This window comes from Chiloscyllium plagiosum, unplaced genomic scaffold (genome assembly GCF_037043375.1).
Source record: "Chiloscyllium plagiosum isolate Xiang-an unplaced genomic scaffold, Cpla_swu_hap1 HiC_scaffold_8, whole genome shotgun sequence".
Lineage (NCBI taxonomy): Eukaryota > Metazoa > Chordata > Chondrichthyes > Orectolobiformes > Hemiscylliidae > Chiloscyllium > Chiloscyllium plagiosum.
In genome coordinates this window covers 103,184,687-103,201,258 of record NW_028270146.1, presented here as the reverse complement: position 1 = coordinate 103,201,258, position 16,572 = coordinate 103,184,687, and the positions used below count along the sequence as shown (strand labels likewise).

At 41.4% G+C, this 16,572-nt stretch overlaps 1 protein-coding gene across 2 annotated transcripts in view; it reads left to right on the top strand.

Annotated features, from left to right (window-relative positions):
* LOC122553887 (RNA-binding protein 25) overlaps positions 1-16,572 on the top strand; it is a 101,412-nt gene that overhangs the window by 73,098 nt on the left and 11,742 nt on the right. For both annotated transcript variants that reach the window (XM_043698355.2, XM_043698354.2), the window contains exons 10-16: positions 2,018-2,364; positions 2,936-3,050; positions 7,567-7,656; positions 12,436-12,509; positions 12,597-12,747; positions 14,438-14,756; positions 15,326-15,600. In XM_043698355.2, the coding sequence (XP_043554290.1) occupies positions 2,018-2,364; positions 2,936-3,050; positions 7,567-7,656; positions 12,436-12,509; positions 12,597-12,747; positions 14,438-14,756; positions 15,326-15,600 (1,371 nt within the window). The remainder of the gene's footprint in view (positions 1-2,017; positions 2,365-2,935; positions 3,051-7,566; positions 7,657-12,435; positions 12,510-12,596; positions 12,748-14,437; positions 14,757-15,325; positions 15,601-16,572) is intronic.

Genomic DNA, 16,572 nt, shown 5'->3' with positions numbered 1-16,572 from the left:
GTAGTACTTTTGAATTGTAGGCATATATTTGAATATTGAAGCAGCAGCTAGGGCAAGGGGAAATCCAAAACAGGTACCATATAACATGCATGGAATAATGTACATGCCCTTAAAGCTAATCTATTCATTGACCCCCACCATTATGATAGAGATCATATGGTGACTAAAGCAAGATGAACTCAGAACTTGTGAAAATGCATGGATAGGATGTAAGTATGAGCTTCAGTTTCTTTTTTATAAAATTCATGGATGCCCCCTTAGAAATATGCAAAGGTGTAACTGGTCATTCCTTAAAGTCTAGTTAATTACAATCATCTTGAAAAAGCTCTTTATTTCAGTGCTTGCAGTTTAATGCAATCATTTTGAATATTGGGATGTTTTAATACTTGCACAGTCAACCTTTGCATGTTTTGATTCTTTTATATTGTAATGTATTTGCTGCAGTCTTTTAGACTGTTGCTGTCAGATGTTCAGTTTAACAGGGGGTGTCCATTTAGAGCACTGATGAGTCTGAAGAATATGAGGTAAGACCCAATCAGCTTATCTTTGCCCTTTACCCTTTCCTTTGCCATTATTTTGCATTTGCTGTGTCAAAATCATAGATGTTTTAAATGTTTACATTTAAACTGCTTCCTTTACTACAACAACAATAATTTCTCATAAGAGGCCACATTAATGTTGAAGCAACTTTGATCTTTTGTAGTATAAAACAAAAATGCTCAATTAGTTAAGTTAATCGTAATTTCTTTTACTAGTTTAAATGAAAATTGAAGGATTATTACATGCATTGAAAACCCGAGGAATTTAACAAAATATTCAAAGGTATGGAGAGCTAGAACTTGAAGCCCGCCTTTTTATATTTCTTTATCCTAGTATAATCTACTCAGCTAAGAGGGATATCAGAGTTTTGTAAGTATGTAGCAGAATATATTGTTACTTGACACCAAAATATTAGCATTTAGTAAAATGCAGAGGTAAGTTCATATAAATCGGAATATTTTGTTACACTTGAATTAATTGCCCATCACATCTAGGAATAGCCCCTTGTAATTTTGTGTTGCTTTTATCACAATATTCCTGCATGTTTGTGCTTTCTATATGGGTGATATTGTTTAATTTAATGCATCAGTTGCGTTAACAATTTAGAATAATTCAAGTTGAAAGTTAACAGCATCAATATTTGCCCTAATCCTTTGCATCTTCATAATTTAGCATAGGTTAGATTGTCCTTCTACACTTAATTAATTTTTAGTCTTTGTTAAACATATTTTTGCATCGCTTTCAACATTAATTATGGCGGTTACATCAGTATATTCAGCAATGGGTAGTGGTGATTTTATTGAAGTGCTTTGGCACTGCCCAGTGGTGGTTGGATAAATTGATGTATCGTAAAAGCTTTCTTTTCACGATTGTCTGCTGATTTGCGAGTCATTGGTGACCAATCAACAGCAAGAGCCTTGAGGTAAGAATTTGTGTTTACAATTATTTAATACTTTTGAATTGTTGGATATTGACATTTTTAAAAGTTTGTCATGTTTAATAATGCGAGAGAAATGATATATTGTATGTAACAAAATTTGTTAAAGTTGATTCTTTTAAAGCATTGGCATCTGCTGGTGCTGACGGCTTGGTCGTTCTATTACTTGTGAACAATTTACTTGCTCTTCCCAGACACATAGCTTATAGGCAATGTTAATCCAGTCTTGACGGTTCAAGTCCTAGCAGACCACTGTAAGTCAAATCACTTCCAAGGATGGATTGTAGTCTGTTGATGTTTCCATTTACTTGTAGGAATTCTGGACTGTAAAGTTTTAATTAAAATATAAATGTTTTATCAGTATTGTAATTGATCATCTAAACTGTACCATGCCTTCCTAAAGTTAGCAGGTTCTATCAACTTGCATTTTGTGTGTACAATAACTATGATTTTGTGATTCATGTACTCTTCTTTAAAGCATTGTAATTTATATTTTAAATATTCCCTCTAATGGGTAAGAATTGTTTTGTTAATTTTTAGAAGCTAGAAGAAGAAAAGGGAAGAAGGGAAAAAGAAAGACAAGAAGTTGAAAAAGAAAGAAGAGACCGAGAAAAAGAACGTGAACGCGAAAGAGAAAGGCGCGAGAGAGAGAAAGAACGTGAGAAAGAAAAGGAGAGGGAGCGAGAACGTGAGCGTGAACGTGAAAGAGAGAGAGAGCGTGAACGGGAAAGAGAGCGGGAACGAGATAGAGACCGTGACCGTGACCGTGATCGTGAAAGAACTAAGGACAAGGAAAGGGAGCGAGACCGCGAAAGAGAGCGAGAACGGGATAAAGAAAGAGAAAGAAGCCGGGATCGGGAAAGAAGCAAGGATCGTAGTAGATCTAGGTTTGCACTGATGATTTTGGGAAATTAGTTAACTATAGAAATTTTCTTTTCCAGTTCTTGTAATTATTTTGCTTACCCTTATCTCTGATGTAATTGTTGGCCTACTCCTGTCCTGCTTTTATTTTTATGTTTCTGATTAAGATATGATTCCATGGGCACCCGTCATCATCCAGTACTTTCTCCGTATAATTGCTGTAAAGTTTACCAGATTTTCTTGGGAGATTTGTAAGTAATTTGGGTGCAAGTTCATGTTGTGCAGACAAGCTGTATCATTGGATATACCAATAAAACCTCAGGGGGAATGAAGGGGAAACAAGAAGCTTGTCTGGACTTAGTTGGGTTTTCCTTCCTGCTGTTTATAATTTGATGACGTTTGTCATCTCCTGTAATGAATGTTTCAGGTTTTTTGACCGAGTGCTGTCAAAAGAACTCTGTTTTATTATTATAGTATTTTAAAGGAGAACCTGTTAAAATCAGTTGCTTATATTAGAATCATTGTTTCGTAGAATACAGTAGAGCAATTTCACCTATCGAGTCTGTACAGCCAAAACTGTTTCATTGATGTTTGCAGAGAGAAAAGTCGAGAAAAGGAGAAGAAAAGGGACCGAGAAGAAGATGAGGAAGAAATGTATGAACGTCGGAAACTTGAACGGAAGCTTCGTGAGAAGGAGAATGCTTACCAAGAGGTAACTTTTGAAAGGCCAAAGGAAGTCTTTTGTGAAAATTACAAATTGGCCTTAGTGTAGTAAAAGTTTAGATTTTAGACGAAATTATAGGAATAATCAGAAAGCTGGAGGGAGAAACTGAGCGAGTTCCAAATCTGTTTCTCCCACCACATAGGCTGCTAGACCTGCTGGGCTTCTCCAGCATTATGTTTGTTGCAGATTTTCAGTATACATAATATTTTTCTTTCGTTTGAGTGTTGGGTTCGCGTTGTTTGGTTGTGCTGTATTGGATCTTGGAAATAGTTGGTTTTCTTGGAGTCATCCTCAGTCCCAGAACAGAACAAAAGTTGACACACAATGCCCACCCTTTTCTTCAATTTTGCATTCATGGTTTGTTTCTGCCGAAGCATGGCTGAGTCAGTTAAGGATATGTACAGCATGCTCAAACACACTTGCCTTATACTAATTAATTTCATAGTCACATAGCGTAAAAGAAGCCCTTTGGCCTATGGAGCCTGCATCGACATATTAGCACTTAACCTTCAATCTAATCCCATTTACCATACTGGCTCATAACTGAGTGTTACGATGTACCAATTGCTCATCCAGATACCTTTTTAAGAGATATGAGGCAACTTTTCTCTCTCATCCTTGATAGCAGCGCATTTCAGACTGTCACTACCTTCTGAGTAAAAAGATTATGCCTTGTATCTGCCCACTAAAGTTTCACCCCTCACCTTGAACCCTCTTGACTGACCCTTCAACTAAGGGAAACAGCTGCTCCTTATCCATTCAGTCCATGCCCCTCATAATCTTGTACACATCAGATTGCCCCTTAATCTGCTCTGTTCAAATGAAAACAACCCAAGCCTATTCCATTTTTCCTCTCCTATGCAATCACATTTTTCCTGTAATTGGTGACCAGAATTGCATATAGTACTCCTGTTGTGGTCTCGCCAAAGTTCAATGCAGCTCCAACATGACTTCCTGGATTTTGTGATCTATGCCTCGATTGAAGGAGGCAAGTATCCCATATGCCTTTTTCACCACCCTACTAACATGCCCTTCCACCTTCTATGGACAAGCAAGTCAAGGTCCCTTTGTTCTACAGTATTTCCTGTTGTCATGGCTGTTCATTGAAGACACTCAACCTCACTTAAGTATCTGCACTACCTCTGTCTGCAAGCATACTAGGGCAACACCAACCCCTTACCCCAACCAACCCCACTCATAGAAATGTACAGCACGGAAATAGACCCTTCGGTCCAACACATCCATGCTGACCAGATATTATGTTAATTTGTAACAGGTAACCCAGCACAGAACCCTGTGGTATGCTACTGGCTTTCAGTCACAAAAACAGCCTTCTGTCATCATCCTCTGTTTCCTACCACTGAGCTAATTTTGAATCCACTTGATCAAGTCACCCTGTATTTCATGTGAATTTGCCTTTTTGAAAAGTCTCCTGTGTGAGACCTAGCTGAACTCTATATAAACTACATCAACTGCACTATCCTCATCTACATGCCTGTTCACCTCAAAAAATTCAATCAAATTTGTTAGGTCTGACTTCTCTCTGACGAAGTTGTGATCAAGCCGAACCCCTCCAAGTGGAGATAAATGCTCACCTTGAGAATATTTTCCTAAAATTTTCCCTACCATTGATGTTAGACTATCTTTAAACCCTTCTCAAATATTGGAACCAAATAAGCCCCAGTCCTCTGGCACCTCTCCCATGGCTAGACGGGCATTATAAATTTGGGTCCGTACCCCTGCTATTTCCCAACTTCCCTCCCACAACAGTCTGGGACACATTTCATCCAGACAAGATGTGTTCACTTTTAAGCCTGCTAACACCTCCAATACTTTGCCGTACCCTGAATGAGTTTTCTCCAGCATCTCCTTGGGTTCCATACCTAAATCCTTATTCTCTAGTGAAGTATTAGTTCAATACTCTACCAATGTTCCTAGGCATTAACCACAATTGGTCACTAGTAGGTCCTACTCTTTCCCTAGTTCTTTTCCCATTGATATACTTGTAGAATATCTTGGGTGTTCCCTGTTTTTATCAGTCTGAACTTTCTCTTATCCCTTCTTTGCTTGTCTAATTGCTTTCACAGTGGAAGACCTGAGTAATATCCCAACAATTAAAGGGAGTCAGGGGCTGAGTTGAGTATGGTTGCCATTACAAAAGAGAAAGTGCTAGAAAAGCTAAAAGGTCTTAAAATTGATAAATCTCCTGGCCCTGATGGGTTACATCCTAGAGTTCTGAGGGAGGTGGCTGAGGAAATAGCGGAGGCGTTGGTTGAGATCTTTCAAAAGTCACTGGAGTCAGGGAAAGAATCCCGGATGATTGGAAGATCGCTGTTGTAACCCCCTTGTTCAAGAAAGGATCAAGGCAAAAGATGGAAATTTATAGGCCAATTAGCCTAACCTCGGTTGTTGGTAAAATTCTAGAATCCATCATTAAGGATGAGGTTTCTAAATTCTTGGAAGAGCAGGGTCGGATTAGAACAAGTCAACATGGATTTAGTAAGGGGAGGTCGTGCCTGACAAACCTGTTGGAGTTCTTTGAAGAGGTGACAAGTAGATTAGACCGGAGAAACCCAGTGGATGTGGTCTACCTAGACTTCCAAAAGGCCTTTGATAAGGTGCCACACGGGAGGCTGCTGAGCAAGTGAGGGCCCATGGTGTTCGAGGTGAGCTACTGGTATGGATTGAGGATTGGCTGTCTGATAGAAGGCAGAGAGTTGGGATAAAAGGTTCTTTTTCAGAATGGCAGCCGGTGACAAGCTGTGTCCCGCAGGGTTCAGTGTTGGGGCCGCAGCTGTTCACATTATATATTAATGAAGGGACTGGGGGCATTCTAGCGAAGTTTGCCGATGATACAAAGTTAGGTGGACAGGCAGGTAGTACTGAGGAAGTGGGGAGGCTGCAGAAGGATCTAGGTTGAAACTTTATTGCTGGAACAGCACAGCAGGTCAGGCAGCATCCAGGGAACAGGAGATTCGACGTTTCGGGCACAGGCCCTTCTTCAGGCCTGTGCCCGAAACGTCGAATCTCCTGTTCCCTGGATGCTGCCTGACCTGTGCTGTTCCAGCAATAAAGTTTCAACTTTGATCTCCAGCATCTGCAGACCTCACTTTCTCCTGCAGAAGGATCTCGACAGTTTGGAGGAGTGGTCCAGGAAATGGCTGATGGAATTCAATGTAAGCAAATGCGAGGTCTTGCACTTTGGAAAAAAGAATAGAAGCATGGATTACTTTCTAAACGGTGAGAAAATTCGTAAAGCCAAAGTACAGAGGGATCTGGGAGTGCTAGTTGAGGATTCTCTAAAGGTAAACATGCAGGTTGAGTCCGTGATTAAGAAAGCGAATGCAATGTTGTCAATTATCTCGAGAGTTGGAATATAAAAGCACTGTTGTGCTCCTGAGACTTTATAAAACTCTGGTTAGGCCCCATTTGGAGTACTGTGTCCAGTTTTGGTCCCCACACCTCAGGAAGGACATACTGGCACTGGAGCGTGTCCAGCGGAGATTCACACGGATGATCCCTGGAATGGTAGGTCTAACATATGAGGAACGGCTGAGGATCCTGGGATTGTATTCATTGGAGTTTAGAAGATTAAGGGGAGATCTAATAGAAACTTACAAGATAATACATTGCTTGGAGAGGGTGGACGCTAGGAAATTGTTTCCGTTAGGTGAGGAGACTAGGACCCGTGGACACAGCCTTAGAATTAGAGGGGGTAAATTCAGAACAGAAATGCGGAGACATTTCTTCAGCCAGAGAGTGGTGGGCCTGTGGAATTCATTGCCGCAGAGTGCAGTGGAGGCTGGGATGCTAAATGTCTTCAAGGCAGAAATTGATAAATTCTTGATGTCACAAGGAATTAAGGGCTACGGGGAGAATGCGGGTAAGTGGAGTTGAAATGCCCATCAGCCATGATTGAATGGCGGAGTGGACTTGATGGGCCGAATGGCCTTACTTCCGCTCCTATGTCTTATGGTCTTTCTTAAGCTCCACTGTCCGTTTTCTGTACTGCCTGTACTCATGTGTTCCCCTTATACCTGCAAAAAGCCTGATTTCTTTTTCTTATTACATCCTGAATATATCTGGTTATCCATGGTGTGCTGGCTTGTTACTCCTTTCTGTCACCATAGCTGAAACACGTTGGGCTCCTTTACTACACTAACTATCTCCTTAACTAATAATACAATGTCCCCTCCCCTTTTTTTCCTCCCTCTTTTGTCTTGTCTGTAGATTCTATACCCTGGAATGTTCAGTTGCCAATCGAGCCCCTCCTTCAACCACATCTCTGTTGCTACTATATCTCACTTCCATGCACTAGTCATCACCCTTAACTCAGCCATTTTACCATGATACTCCTGGCATTAAAGTCAAGATCATCCAGTCTTGCATTACTCCCTTGAAAATTAATTCAGCTGCACTCCCTCTGACTTGATTGTTTTACAGTATGAATTCTGAACTTCACTATTTCAAACTATTTTAATTACTTTTTGGCTTTTTGATTCAGCGTCTTAAAAATTGGGAAATAAGGGAGCGGAAGAAAGCAAGAGACTATGAGAAAGAAGCTGAACGGGAGGAAGAAAGAAGGCGAGAAATGGTAAGTGTGATGTGGAAGGGAGTAGTGAGAGTGAAAGGGATCAGGTTATTGACATCATATGACCTCACTTCTCTGCCCAAAAATGATTCTATTTCTGTCCTTGATTTGGCGCTCAGTCCCTGTGAAAGAGCCCCAAAAGGAGGAGTCAAAAAAATGTGCTGGAATTGGGCAGCAGATGACAAAGCAATTGTAATGTGTTTTAAAGGATTTAAAGGATTACAGGGCGCTGAGGGAAATATCTGGAAACGTGGATGTTAGGATTGGGAGTGCATGTACAGTAATAATGAGCAAAGGGGTAGAGTGATTGTTAGGCCTTCACATACAAAGAAATCCAGGTTTTAATACTGAATATCTTCCTGACAGATCATGCTGCAAGTTGTCCTTCCCAAAATGAAAGGGAAATCATAGAATTCCTGCCATGTGGACCCAACAAGTCCACACCGACCCATTCCTCTACTGTCTTACTGTACATTAACCCCTGACTAATGCACCTAACCTCCATATCCCTGAACACTATGGGCAATTTAGCATGGCCAATTCACGTAGTCTGCGCGTCTTTGGACTGAGAGGAAACCGGAGCATCCAGAGGAAACCCACACAGACGCCGGGAAAATGTGCATACTTCACACACAGTTGCCTGAGACCGGAATCGAACCAGGGTCCCTGGCACTGTGAGGCAGCAGTGCTAACCATTGTGCCACCGTGCTGCAGGATGCAGACACAAATTAAGTGAAGTGCAGGTCACAGAGAATCACAAATTGAGTGAAGCAAAAATCAGCAGCAAGTCTGAGAGATTGCGAGAAAGATCAGTGAATGGTTGTTATCACCCCACCCCCCCAGCATTCAATCCTTATTGTGTGGAGCATAACAATAGTGAGCAATTTTTTGGTTAGACAGTGCATGCTGACGTACTGTTGCGGATGCATGCTAAGCCAGAAACAAGCATGCACTCGATTTGAGACATCATATGTGAAGGCTACAGTGCAATTTTATGGAGAAGTTAGTAAGCTTGCAGATGTCACCAAAATTGGAGGTATAGTGGATAGCAAAGACCATTACCTCATTACAACGGGATCTTGATCAGATGGGCCAAGGGGTTGAGGAGTGGCAGATGGAGTTTAATTTAGATAAATGTGATTGGAAAAGGCAATCTTAGGAGGACTTATACACTGAATGGTAAGGTCCTAGGGAGTGTTGCTGAACAAAGAGACCTTGGAGTGCAGGTACATAGTTCCTTGAAAGTAGAGTTGCAAGTAGATAGGATGGTGAAGAAGGCGTTTGATATGCTTTCCTTTATTGGTCAGAGTATTGAGTTACAGGAGTTGGGAGGTCATGTTGTGGCTGCACAGGGTGTTGGTTAGGCCACTTTTGGGATGTTGAGTGAAATCCTGGTCCTCCTTCCTGTTGGAAGGATGTTGTGAAACTTGAACGGGTTCAGAAAAGATTTTCAAGGATGTTGCCAGGTTTGGAGGATTTGAGCAAAAGGGAGAGGCTGAATAGGCTGGGGCTGTTTTCCCTGGAGCTTCGGAGGCTGAGGGGTGACTTCATAGAGGTTTACAGAATCATGAGGGGCATGGATAGGGTAAATAGGCAAAGTCTTTTCCCTGGTGGTGGGGGGAGAGAGAGTGTCCAGTACCAGAGGGCATAGATTTAGGGTGGGAAGGGAAAGATATAAAAGGGACCTAAGGGTCAGCTTTTTCACACAGAGGATGGTACTTGTATGGAATGAGGAGCCAGAGGAAGTGTTGGTGGTTGGTACTATTGCAACATTTAAAGATCATCTGGATGGGTATATGAATAGGAAGAGTTTTGAGGGATATGGGTCAAGTGCAGGCAAATGAGACCAGATTAGGTTAGGATATCTGAGCGGCATGGACGATTTGGACCGAAGGATCTGTTTCCGTGCTGTAAATCTCGATGACTTGAAGTGTGATTTTGAACGGCGATGCGTTTGTGGGTGGAGGGTGAAAGGAGGGTTTGGGACGGAATGATCGAAGGGGGGGGGGCCATTTCCTGGTGCATTATCTATAGCAATGCTGCTGCTGATCAGAGCTCACTTGCCAACCAATAAGGCACCTCTTCTCAATCAGTAAACGTTGGTATTCCCTTTTGAGATTTGCTATTCTTGTGATTTTGTTCTGCTGAGTGCAAAGTGAAAGATTTGATGTAACTTTTTTCATCCGTAACTCACGTCATGTTCTATCAAGTGACTACTAATATTAAGTGTTTGCAATCTTAGAACTGCTTATGGTGTTACACTTTCAATGCTGTTAGCTGGAGCCTTTGTGCAAAAAGAATAGACAAATTCAACTATTTGGCAACTATTTTTGAGCTGTACAAGTGTTATGACATGGATGCAGACAGCGTAATCAGCTTTTCTACCTTCATATTCGCAGCACAGAGAGCTCTTGTGGTGTATTGGGAGTATCCCTGCCTCTAAGCCAGGAGGCCCATTTTCAAGTCCCACCTGAACAGGTTGAATAAAAATATCGTGTATTTCTAATAAAACTTCAAGGACCCTCAAAATTGACCCCCAGACTAGTTGAATAATCAATCCCAGAATCTGTAATTCTAGACACCTAAGATTTAGGTTTTTTTCATTGAACTTACAGTAGCTGCTAGTACGTGGTTAGGCAGGGAGTTTTTTCAAATTTTCATTCTGTAGCATCAACAACCAAACCCCTCTTCCCTGAAGCACTGTCCAGAGCCCCAATTCAAAAAGCCAGTTCCTCCCACCCTGTCTGTTTGACCATCATCTTCCTTTCCAGGCTTTTATTGCCAGCTCCCAGATACAGACCTTGTCAATGGTCAAAGATCTGTCCGGTTAATCATACTGCTTTTCCTTGGTGTCAAAGAATCTGCAACATTTTTTTGATCAAGAATCAACCAACAATGAACTTGTGGGCCAGGCTTCTCAAACAAGCAGCAGCTTGTTTGTTTTTTTTTAAAAGAAAACACGAGCTGCTACTCACAGTCCAAAGGTTATCTTCAGCTCTCAATTCTCAGCTCCAAACTAAACTTGAGAAAAATATGAATCAAAAATAATGAACAATCAACCAAGGTTCTAACAAAAACCATTGATAAGATGATTTATAGTTTGCTTACTAAGATGATTTATAGTTTGATTCTATTTCTAAAGTGTAACTTAGAGAATTTTACATGGATTTATATAGTTTTGGAGCAAAATAAAATGTACTTCTGCAAGTACAAATTCATCCCAAAAACTTGTACGTGTACGCCCAGGGGAGACCGAGTGAATATGTGGGTATGTAATGGGGTTATAAGCCTGTAAAAGGGTGGGTGTGAGTGTGTGGGATGCATGTGTGAGCTTATGAGAGAGATGTTGCGTGGGTGTGTGTGTGTATAGTGCAGCGGGGTCACCTGTCGTGCAATGAGAATCTAAGGTACCGGTTGAGGTAGCACGTTGGAACTGACGGTCAATGAAGTGAGCATCCTACCCCATTCCAATGAGGGCTTCCTTGACTACTTCCAAGTGTCCATCGCATTTCTCCTCATCTGACCAGATCCTGTGTATATGTAGCGCTTGTTTGTAGGGAATGGCTGTTTTTATATGTTTAGGTTGGAAGCTAGAGAAGTGTAGCATTGTGAGGTTATCTGTGGGTTTGCGGTAGAGTGAGGTGCTCCTTCCCCACGCCTCCCAGTTGGGGAACACATCAGTGGTCCGGAACATTTGCCCTCCGACCTCTGGGCGATCATCCTCCAAGGTGGACTCTGGGATAGGCAACAACACAGTGGCTGAGCAGAGGCTGATAGCCAAGTTCGATACCTTGGTCTCCCCTGCACGCATGCATGAGCGTATGTTTGTGAGGTGAATTTGTACTTGCAGAATTACATTTTATTTTGCTCCAAAACTTTATAAATCCATGTAAAATTCTGTAAATCACACTAAATCAGTCTGACCTAACATCGGGACACAGACTTTAACTTCACACCTTCAATCGGTTATCTGAGCTGAGATGGCACCTATTGTTAAAAGCTTCCTTGAGAATGTAGCTTTGAAAAAGTTCTGAGATTTACGTAGGAAGGAACCCAAACTAACATGATCACTCTAAAAGATGAAAGACCACCTAAGTTTGTTTCACATTACATTCCAATGGCACTGCAATCCTGTTGCTATAAATTGGGTCGTATGATTCTGCTCCACAACCACCTGATGAAGAAGCAGCTCTTCAAAATAAACCTGTTGGACTATAACCTTGTGTTGATTTTTAACTTTAGAAAGGAAGTTTTTGATTTCACTTTTGTGTTGAGCTTACTCACCCAGCAGTGATCATGATTAATGCATTCCACAAGGCGGTCCCTTTGCTTCAGCCATAACGCTGAGTTGGAGATCGTGAGATTGAAAGGCTAGGAGAGATCAATCTTCTTCTATGGCTTCTGTCTTCTACTGGCTTCAGATGCTAGTACTAGGAGAAATTGAGGACTGCAGATGCTGAAGAGGAGAGTCAAAAAGCAGCTGGTCAGGCAGTATCCAAGGAGCAGGAGAGTCAACATTTCGAGCAAAAGCTCTACCTGATCAACTCTCCTGCTTGGATGTTGCCTGACTAGTGTGCTTTTCCAGTGCCACACTTTTTGACTCCGATGCAAGTACTGCAGACGAGGGACCAGACTGTCAGAGTGCTGTTGTTCATAATACTGAAGTGCAGTGCTGGAATGGAGGAAGGAAATAACACTGTTTTTAGAGTTAGAGGTTCGATTTTACTTGTTAAACATTAAGAACCATAAAAGTCTTGCTAATAATTGACTTTCACTGCATAGGCAAAAGAAGCAAAAAGACTGAAAGAGTTTTTGGAAGATTATGATGATGACAGAGATGATCCAAAGTATTACAGGTAATTTGAGGTCTTTCTGCAATACCTGTTTACAGTTTATTGTCATATGCCTGTGTTCTATGAAATGATCTTCTTGTTTAACTTTAGAGGGAGCGCTTTGCAGAAGCGTCTGAGAGATCGAGAAAAAGAAATAGAAGCCGATGAAAGGGACCGCAAACGAGAGAAGGAGGAGCACGAGGAGATTCGGCAGCGTTTGCTGGCAGAAGGGCATCCTGACCCAGATGCAGAGCTTCAGAGGGTAGGTCATTGCATATCAGTCAGATCTCATATATTCTTGAAGTGTAATTGTCAGTAATAATTGCAAATTACTGCGGACATGTCATTTTAATTAAGGTGTAAAACAGTAAGGCTTGCATTGTTTGGAGTATTGATTTGAAAGCATACAAAGAAAGTGTATCCCATTCACCCCCTCAAGCTTGCTCCACCATTGAACGAGGTCATGGCGAATCTGATTATAACCTTGAAATCCATGTTCCTGCCTCTCCTGGATAATCTTTCGCCCTTTTGGTTAACAAGAATCTGTTTACCTCTTCCTTTTTTTTTCGCGAACTTTACTTCCACCACTTCTCAGGAAGAATTCCAAGACGTATGACCTTCTGAGACAGAGAATTCTTTTAATCTGTTTTGATTGGGTAGCCACTGATTTTAAAACAACAGCCTCGAGTTCTAGATTCTCCCAGTACATCATCACGTGTGTTCTTTCAAGGTCCCTCAGGATGTTGTATGCTTCAATCAAGTCAGCACTTAGTCAACTCAAACAGTTACAAGCGTAGCCTTTCTAATCCTTCCTATAATCCAACCTGCTGTTTCCAGGTATTCGTCTCATAAATCTTCTCTGAACTATCTTCAACTCACTTGCAGGTCCTTTAAATAAGGAGACCAATGCTCTTGTTGTGGTCTCTGTGTAGTATAACTGAAGCATAATCTCTTCACTTCTGTACTCTATTTCACTGTCAAATTGTGACATTTCATTAGTTTTGCTAATTGCTTGCTGTACGTGCATGCTAATCTTTTTGGCTTTATGCATGAGAATACGCAGGTTCCTCTAAAATTTTAACTTGCAATCTCTCATCATTTAGATACTATTCTTCCTGCCAAAATGGACAATTTTACATTTTATCATATTATACTTTTATTTGCTACCTTTACCCACTCATAACTTGTCTTTTTTCCTGAACTTTCCATTCCAGTACTTTCATAATGACATCAAATTTGGTTACCATAAGTTACGTTAAAAGTTGAGGTCCGAGCACTGATCTCTACAGCACGCCACTCCCTCCTCCCTGATAGGCAGATTTTTAAGTGGCAGAAGGGATGCAGCACGGGAAAGTGAGGGGCTATGCACTTCAGTAGAAAGAATAGAAGCGTAGACTATTTTCTTAATGGTGGAAGGCTTTAGAAATCTGAAACACAAAGGGACTTGGAAATCTGAAGTTCAGGATTTTTTTAATGTGGACATACAGGTACAGTTGGTAGTTAGGAAGGCAAATGCAATGTTAGCATTATTTCAAGAGGGCTTGAGTACGTGGGGAAGCATACTGCTGAGGCTGTATATTGGGATGTTGTCAGAGCGCATTTAGAATATTGTGAGCAATATTGTGGCCCTTTTTTTTTTAAATGTGTTGCCTTGGAGGAGTCAGCATATGCTACCTTCCAATCTAGTGTTACCTTCCCAAAATCAAGGGAATTTGGGAGTGTTAAAACCAATGTATATCACTAGCCACATGTATTAACATCCTAGAATGAAGTTTGTCAGGATCCATTTCCTTAGCATCTCCAGCAGTTTACTCAGTGCTACATTGCTGGTGATTGTGATTTTTCTTAGTTTCTCATTTCCTGACTTTTTTTTAAGTTGGTGGGGAAGAGGGCAATTGACTTACTGGCCAATAACTCAGTCTTGTTTCATGTTATTATCTTGTTGTGAATAGATGGAGCAGGAAGCAGAACGGCGGCGGCAGCAACCAATCAAGCAGGAGCCAGAATCAGAAGAGGAGGAGGAGGAGGAGGAGAAGCCGGAGAAAGAGGAACGACGAGAAGAGGAGGAGGAAGAGCCAGAACAGAAACCCTGCCTTAAGCCCACATTGCGTCCAATTTGTTCTGTCCCTTCTGTTTCATCAGCAAGTGGTAATGCTACACCCAATACACCAGCAGACGAGTCTCCCTGTGGCATTATCATTCCACATGAGAACTCTCCAGACCAACAGCAAGAGGAGCAGCGGCCTAAAATAGGCCTGAGTCTCAAATTAGGTTAGGCGTTATAAATTAACACTATAGAATTAATGCTGCTGGTAATGAATTACTTTTGTCATGAAATTGACATTCTCATTCAAAACATTTTAAGCAACAGTATTTTTTTTCACTTTCGGAACCCGAATTCGACTTGAGCACAAGCAAACGAGATGGCAATCTTTTGGATGGTTACTGTTGGCCATGAGCTCACTGTTAGCTAAAAAGGCCACAACAATGTTTGTTATGGTACATAAGAATGTGTGCACCGAAGATCCTGCTCAGATACAGTCCAAGTGTGGAGGAGACTTAGCATTGCATTGTGCTTATGCTGAGGAATGAGGATGTGATGGCTAACTCCAAACCTTTAGAGTAAAAACTGTTTAATTTTCAGGTATCCGAAAGCTTGATGAGCAGGAAGGTGTGCACACAAGTTACAGGTCACCAAGCAGTTGGCAGACTAATTAATGTTCAACACACAATTTGACACTCAGTCTTTGATTAATGGTAAATATTATGTCCTTCATATGATCCCGGTCAGCAATAAATTGATGTGTGAAACTGAAACTTCTTTCCAATTTTCTGCTCAGGTGGCTCCAGTAGTCCAAGTCAGACAATTTCAGTCAAAAGAAAGAAACTTCCAGTAGATAGTGTTTTCAATAAGTTTGACGACGAAGACAGTGATGAAGTTCCTCGTAAGCGGAAACTTGTCCCATTGGATTATTCAGAGGATGAGAAAGGTGCTTCTAAAGGAAATGTAAATACAGAAGAAAAACGGAAACATATAAAAAATCTGATTGAGAAAATCCCAACAGCTAAACCAGAGCTCTTTGCGTATCCTCTTGACTGGTCGATTGTGGACACGGTAAACTTCTGTTTTGTTTTTTGTGAAGGCTTGTAGCTGATATGCATTTTAGTAACCTGTCTATTTTCCAGCATACTGGGGTTGCTTGTCAGGAGAAATGTACATTGCACTGTTTTGTCATTGATGCATAAGTAGAGTCCTTGTTCATTTAATGCCTGCTCTTTCTGCCAGACCGATTAAAGGAATTCTTGGGTGGCAGGGTAGCTCAGTGATTAGCACTGCTGCCTCAGTGCCAGGGACCCAGGTTCGATTCCAGCCTTGGGTGGAAGTTTGCACAATCTCTGTGTCTGCGTGGGTTTCCTCCATGCACTCCGGTTTCCTCCCACAATCCAAAAATGTACAGCTTAGGTGCACTGGCCATGCTAAATTGCCCATAATGTTCAGGGATGTGTAGGTTAAGTGCATTAGTCAGGGGTAAATTAGAGTAACAGGACAGGGGAATAGGTCTGGGTGGGTTACTCTTTGGAGGGTTGGTGTGGACATGTTGGACAGGGCTTGTTTCCACTCTGTAGGGATTCTGTGATCTATGAAAGGAACAAACCCACTGTTATATAAATAATAAGTTAATGAATCAGGTTGAGATCTTGAACATGAACAAATGAGTCAGATATCGTATTGGAAGGTTGTTGAATTGGAAACCACGGCTCCCAAACTGATATTCTGCTCAGCCAGTTTACGGTATTACCTGGGAATGCTTAGCTTAATGAGTTTATCCATACTGACAGAAAATTCCAAAATGCAGCCTTGGCCTGTGTGAGTAGCTTATCCCTGCTGAGGTGGCAGTAGTGGGATTCCGACTAGCATTGTATCTCTTGTTTGGGTAGAAGTATATTGATTTAAGGTTTCCACCTCTGGCCATTAGTGTAGCTTTTATTACTTCCGCAACTGTCTGTTAACAATATATTTCAGAAACTAATGGAGGCGTATCAACAAAACCTGGCATGCAGGTCTTGGCTAATTTACCTGCTCAGT